At 40.4% G+C, this 6,811-nt stretch overlaps 1 protein-coding gene across 1 annotated transcript; it reads left to right on the top strand.

The window, feature by feature from the left end:
- The first annotated feature begins 3,599 nt into the window (after positions 1-3,599).
- LOC145036926 (vicilin-like seed storage protein At4g36700) lies at positions 3,600-6,466 on the top strand. Its single transcript, XM_078985454.1, has 5 exons — positions 3,600-3,958; positions 4,078-4,265; positions 4,346-4,429; positions 4,509-4,823; positions 4,904-6,466. The coding sequence occupies exons 1-5, from the start codon at positions 3,622-3,624 to the stop codon at positions 6,185-6,187; spliced, it is 2,208 nt and encodes a 735-aa protein (XP_078841580.1). The 5' UTR covers positions 3,600-3,621; the 3' UTR covers positions 6,188-6,466.
- The last annotated feature ends 345 nt before the right edge of the window (positions 6,467-6,811 follow it).

Genomic DNA, 6,811 nt, shown 5'->3' with positions numbered 1-6,811 from the left:
GTCTGAAATTGCCCTTCCTAATAGTTCATTAACAAAACAACAGTTAGTGTATATCTATACTACAATAAAAAATAAGACAACAAATTGAGAAAATACCTGAAAAATGACTTCTAGCCCAATGATGTGGAGGGATTTTCAAGAGCCATTGATATGCTTCTATGTCATAATTCCTTAGCTCTACCATTACAGCTTCAAACTCTGGTATGGTGGTGGCTGTAGCACACCTCCAAAAATACTCCTTGTACTCTGTAGTCTTAAATAACTTCCTCATGTTCTGGTATATGTGTCTAATACAGAACCTGTGTTCTGCATTAGGGAACAATTGTTCTATGGCTGGTAGAAGACCCTGTTGTCACCAAAACAAAATAAGAAATTAGCATTAGTTTGTAATGAAACTAGTATGCAATATTAAATGTAACTATAGTACCTTCTGTCTATCACTGATAAAGGTGAAGTTGGAATTTGAATACAAGTCAAGATCTTCTGCAAGACACTGAAGAAACCATTTCCAACTTGAAGTGTTTTCACTTTCAGCAACAACATATGCCAATGGGTAGGTTCCATTGTTGGAATCAACACCAACTGCACTTAGTATTTGACCTGGGAAAGGTCCCTTCATGAAGGCTCCATCTAAGCCTAAAAACTCTCTCAAACCTGCCTTAAAACCTTTCTTCAAAGGACCTAAACACACGTATATCCTTTTGAATTGTCTGGTTGGGGATGAAACCACAGGTTCTGAAACCACATCAATCTTTACAGTTGTACCTTCATTTGTCTTTTGTAGCTCTAGTACATAGTCTCTCAAAGCTGCATATTGCTTTACGTAATCCCCTGCAACATTTTTAGTGGCTAATGCTTTTGCCCTAAATGCTTTCTCTTCTGAAATACTAACTCCATAAGTTGATTGGAGTTGCTCTTGTAGGGCACGAACAGGCAGTCCAGGATTAGCTTCAATCTGATCCATAATACGTTTGGAAAGAAATGTTGCTGTGCAAGATCTGATTTTTCGTGTTTGGAGGCAGATGTGTTTCTGATTATAGGTCTTAATAAACCAATAGTCCTGTTCAATTGACCTAGATGCATGAAGTTTCCATGTGCATTTAACTTTATCTGAGTTTACATCTTTACCCTTTACCTTTTTCCCAGAGGTAGGTCCACCTACCCCACTTGCATTTAAAACTACATTTCCATCACAAACAGCTGTTAATCTACTCTTGTCGTTTTTTGTGAATGAGATATTCCTCCTTGTCTCTAAAGCATGCAGGTCAATTTTATCTATCAATTCTTTCTTGGCTTTATATTTCTGCCCAATATGAAAAGCTACCTTGTGCACCTCACCAGCAGAACATAAGGTTTGTTTCCCCAGCTCTTTGATCATTTCTCTTCTTTTCTTGTTGTCCCCTGAGTCATCACTTCGTGAATCCCACTCGTCATTTTCAATTACCTCCAAATCATCTTCTTCATCACTATCTTCATTTCTTTGACCACCCATTCTTTGACATCCATTGAACTCTGCTTCTGTATCAATATTTAGATTGAAATCCTCCATGTCAACGTCAACATCTTCAATTATGTTGTCCTCATCAATCATAAAGTCACTATCTTCATCTTCACTGTTTTGATTCTCAAACTCAATGTCATCAGGCTCCTCTTGTCTCCACTCATCATTGAAAGGAATATTATCTTGGCCTTCAAACTCATTAAATGGGATGCTATCTTGGTCTTCAAACCCTTCAAAAGGTTGAAAGTTTGTCATTAACTCATCATCTATGTTGATGTTAGTTGAAAATTCATTGACTCCTTGAGGATCATTATCCATGACAACTCTATACCCCTCATCTGCAAATCCTTCTACACCCTCACCATTGGATTTGTTCACATCAAGTTCTTCATTCACATCAATCTCTTTGTTTAACTTTTTTTCTGCATCAACTACAACAAATTCATCTACAAATCCTTCTACACCCTTACCCTTATCAACTTCACCACTTGCCATTGTTTTTTCAGCACCTTCCCAATCCAATTTAAGCATTCTACTACAAGACGATGCCCCTTTACTATGTTTCCAACCTTTAGACCTACTAAATTCAGGTGTTGCTGATTTGTATAAGGTTAATGCTAACCCTAAATCACCCTCACCAACATCAATTTGGATCGGAGTTACCACTTCATGAGCAACTACAGGTGATGAGGGTCTAATGGAATCCTGCTTCTCCATGTCTTCTATTATAACCCTTCTTGGACCAGTTGGGGACATAAAATATGTAAGCAAGTTCGTTTGACCATGCTTTGTGTACACTTTAATCATTTTGTTATTATGGGTAACATATCGTGAGAGATTATGCACATCATCATCGTTACCTAATGCTCGGAGTCCAAAGTCAAATCCTTCATTAGGCAAACGGAAATGGTAATACATGATTTCAGTACCATCATACCCTAATTCTCTCATCATCGAGTCTAGTTCATGAACAGAAAATTCATCAATGTCGACAACATCAAAGTACCTTACTTGGCCATTAATATACCTGATATTTGGAAACTTTGTGAAACTCCCTCCGTGATGAAGTTCAATAGAGAATATGTTGGGGTAACCATCTTCAAAACAGAAAGAGACGATTATTAGTTAGAGTTTTTCAAAGTTTGAAGCTTGATCATAAAATACAGAGTTTTTCTAAGTTTGAATCTTATCATAAACTTCTTGAACGTTGACAATCTCTCCAACATTTCTAAGTCCCCACATTTTCAAAAGCATGAACACAATCCAATTTTCAGATGATTGTTAGGGTTTTTGCGTTTGAATCAAGAGGTATGAGTAGAAGACGAAGGAGTGAGTACAGTCTGCAATCTTATTAATTGAAGTGGCGGCAACGGAGGCTAGGACCTAAAATGACCAAAATGCCCTCACATGGAGGGCACGTGAAGGCACTAACGGCTCCAAACAAACGGTCAATGACGGAATGGACTAAAAACCCAAGAAAACCTTGATTTTGAACCTTTGGTGCAAGCTGGAAACTATTTGGACCCCATCCAAAGGTTTTGGCAAACCACAAGGACCAAATTTGCAGTTTTGTCAATTTTTATCCGTTTGCAAAATAAAGGGTGAATTTGAATTTGAAGTGGGACGATTCAAAACTAATTATGTATAATAAAGTAATTTTACAAATTGTTGTTTATTGATAATTTTACAAAATCAGTTTTACAAATTGTTGTTTTATGATAATTTTAGTAACAAGATAGTCATTTTGTATTCAAACACCTCTACAGCTCTAACTTTTTCTTTTAAACCACCCCTTTTTGTTGACTTTTGTGTTATCTTTAAAATAAAATTATTAATCCTCATTTATATAGATTTTTTATTTTAAAGCCTAGACATATAATAAAAAATAATTGATGATATCATTAAGGGATGCTTCTCAGAAACTTCATGGACGATAGAGCCAGTGCATGTATAAGAAGAAGACAGTCAAAGCCTCAAGCCAACCCTCTGCCACGTGACACACACATCGCCCACGTGTCCAACACCCACTGCCACATAGCTCTCAGACATTCACACACTTTGTAATAAATCAAACCACTTTCCTCACTTCCATACTACACTGTTCGCAAATTCAAGAAAAAATGGTTACTACTTCTCTTTCATTTCGTGTTGTACTCTCTGCATACTTTCTTGTAATTCTCTGCGTCTCCTTCCCTAACCCAACAACACCATTGCATGTTGGTGAAGGGGAGGAAGAAGGTGGTGGTATTCCGTTGCCGGTGCCGGCGAGGCATGGAGCGGTGGTGAAGAAAGGTGAGAGATGGAGTGTGGTTACGACAGAGTTCGGTGAGATCTCAGCTGTTAAAATCGGAGATGGTAGAGATGGGTTTTATCATCTCCAGTTCATCACCATGGAACCTAACTCTCTTTTCCTTCCTGTTCATCTTCATTCCGATATGGTTTTCTATGTCGACTCAGGTAACAAGTCTACAACCTCTGAATGCACATTATGAATTGTTTATTTGGGTACAGCTTTTGTATTCAAAATGATTCCGATGAATTATATTATTAACATGCATTTAATTACTGGTTTGGAGGGAGTGGAACTCTGAATTGGGTTGATCTTGAAAACGATGACGATAAACTCCGGCAAGTGGAGTTGCAAGCCGGAGACGTTTACCGGCTGAGCACCGGAAGTTTCTTCTACTTGCAAAGCAACTTAGATCCCGATCGCCGGAAACTAAGAATAAACGCCATTTTTTCCGATTCCAAAGAGGAGATACGAGTATGATGACACAAACTCAGATACACAAAATAGAAACATATGAGCATTCTTTCATCTGTTAATCGTTTATCATAATGCAGGAAGGATCATCGTTCGGAGCATACGCCAGTGTTCGTGATTTGATTCTTGGGTTCGACAACAGAGTTCTTCAAGCTGCATTTAGCGTAAACATTCTGTTAATCTAAAAACATTTCTTTTGTCACAGATCGATGTAAATGGTTATAAATTTATGTGATTGATCAGGTGGATGTGGAAGTGATCGAAGAGTTGCGAAGTGGAGGAAAACAACCGATGATTGTGCATGGAGTCACACAGGAAAAGGCGAATGAGTTATGGGAAGTCCATTACAGAATCATGAGAGCTTTCCTTGGTCGTATGAAGAATAACATGATCGATATTAATATTAATAATAATAATAAAAAAGACAAAGCTTATAATATCCTCTCGGCGGATCACGACGTTGATAATTGCAACGGGTGGAGTCTGGTTGTTACAAGTAAACAGTTGAAGGCGTTAAAAGATTCGGATTTCAGTATCTTCATGGTCAATCTAACCAAGGTCAGTTACTTTTCAATCGTGTAAGCTCTAGTTTTTACATAAACTTTACGATTTCTGATTATGGTGGGGTTTGTAATTAGGGGGCAATGATGGCGCCACACTGGAACCCAACTACGGCGGAGATAGGGGTGGTGGTGAGAGGACGAGGGATGGTTAATGTGGTGTGTCCCGGTAGTTTAAATGAAACGGAGTGTAAAAATTCGAGGTTTAGGGTTGAAGAAGGTGATGTGTTTGTGGTGCCAAGATATCATCCGATGGCTCAGATGTCGTTTAATAATGGGAGTTTTGTGTTTATGGGGTTTACGACTACAACGAAGAAGAATCATCCGCAGTATTTGGTGGGGACAGCTTCGGTGTTGCAGGTGTTGGATAAGAGTGTGGTGGCGGCGTCTTTTGGGGTGAGTAATATGACGATGGATGAAGTTTTGAAGGGTCAAAGGGAGGCGATTATTGTTGAGTGTACTTCGTGTGCTGAGGAGGAAGAGAGGTTGATGGAAGAGGAGATTCAGAGGGAAAAGGAGGAGGAGAGGAAGAAAGAGGAGGAGGAGAAGGCTAGGGAGGAGGAGGAGGCGAGGGAGAAGGAAGAGGAGGAGGCTAAAAGGAGGGAGGAGGAAGAGGAGGCCAAGCGGCAGGAAGAGGAGGAGAGGAGAGAGCAAGAGGAAGCACGGAAGAGGGAAGAGGAGGAGGCTAAGAGGAGGGAGGAGGAAGCGGAGGCCAAACGGCGGGAGGAGGAGGAAAGGAGGGAGCAAGAGGAAGCACGGAAGAGGGAGGAGGAAGAGGCTAGGCGGCAAGAGGAGGAGGCAAGGAAACAACAAGAGGAGGAGGCTAGGAGGCGACAAGAGGAGGAGGAAGCCGCTAGGCGGCAGGAGGAGGAGGAGGCCGCAAGGCGTCAGGAAGAGGAGGCTAGGAGGCGACAGGAGGAAGAGGAGGCTAGGAGGCGACAGGAAGAGGAGGAGGCCGCTAGGCGTAAGGAAGAGGAGGCTAGGAGGCGAGAGGAGGAGCAAGCGGCTAAGAAACAACAGGAGGAGGAGGCTAGGCGGCGGCAAGAAGACGAGGCGGCTAGACAACAAGAGAAGGCTAGGAAACAAAAGGAAGAGGAGGCGGCCAGGCGACAGGAGGAAGAAGCCGCTAGGCGACATCAACAACAAGAAGAGGAGGCTAGGAGGCGACAACAAGAGGAGGAGGCTAGGAGGAGGGAAGAAGAGGAGACGGGACGTGGTGGTGGTGGAGGACATGGAGGAGGAGGAGAAGGGGAAGCCGCTAGTAGGGAGGAGGAAGAGATGGCGAGGCGGCAGAGGGAAGCGGAAGCTGCAGCTAGAGGAGGAGGAGGGGGTGGTCAGGAGAATGGAAGTTATGAAGAGTAAGAAACTCCATCAAAGCATGTTTATATTTTTGTGATGAATAATTTCTATTTCTTTGGTTAATCTAATAGTAGATTTGTGGTTGGTTTTGTGCATCTGTTGCATTAATTATGTTCGTTAAAAGATGAAATATGAATTTCTTTGAAGCTATGCATGTGCCAAGGAACAATAGAGAGAAATAAAAAAATAAAACTTAATTAGTTATATGCGGAAAACACAACGTGGGGCCATTATCTAGGGGTGAGAGTAATTTTAAAGACTTGAAACTAATGGCTGATTCATCACTGGTTATTATAACGATTTATCATTGGTTACTATAATAATTCTTAATAATATTTACTCCTTTTCGTGAGCTTGTTTGAAGTGTTTGAAGTATTGTTATGATTAGATTGATATTTTTTCGAATCAAGTGATTCGTACACAACAATTTTTTGCAACACACAAAAATTTAAGATTCGTACAATACACAATTGTTCTAAGCAAAGAATAGTGGCTAACACTTTGAACCAATTTCATGCAAAGATAAACGCAATCTTTTATTGCATTTTCTTAGAGCTTGCTTAAGCACATATAAAGACTTAAGCAACTTACATGATTATACCTTTGAGGTAGATTTATAAACGCCTC

Source organism: Lactuca saligna, chromosome 3 (genome assembly GCF_052625555.1).
Source record: "Lactuca saligna cultivar CGN05327 chromosome 3, ASM5262555v1, whole genome shotgun sequence".
Classification (NCBI taxonomy): Eukaryota; Viridiplantae; Streptophyta; class Magnoliopsida; order Asterales; family Asteraceae; genus Lactuca; species Lactuca saligna.
Note: the sequence above shows the minus strand (reverse complement) of the source record. Positions and strands in the feature narration are given on the sequence as shown.

Excerpts from the sequence above, each read along its gene's own strand:
- LOC145036926 (XM_078985454.1), top strand. The coding sequence starts at position 3,622 with ATGGTTACTACTTCTCTTTCATTTCGTGTTGTACTCTCTGCATACTTT. Across the intron at positions 4,266-4,345 it reads ATTCCAAAGAGGAGATACGA|GAAGGATCATCGTTCGGAGC; the intron begins GTATGATGACAC and ends ATCATAATGCAG. Across the intron at positions 4,824-4,903 it reads TCATGGTCAATCTAACCAAG|GGGGCAATGATGGCGCCACA; the intron begins GTCAGTTACTTT and ends GTTTGTAATTAG.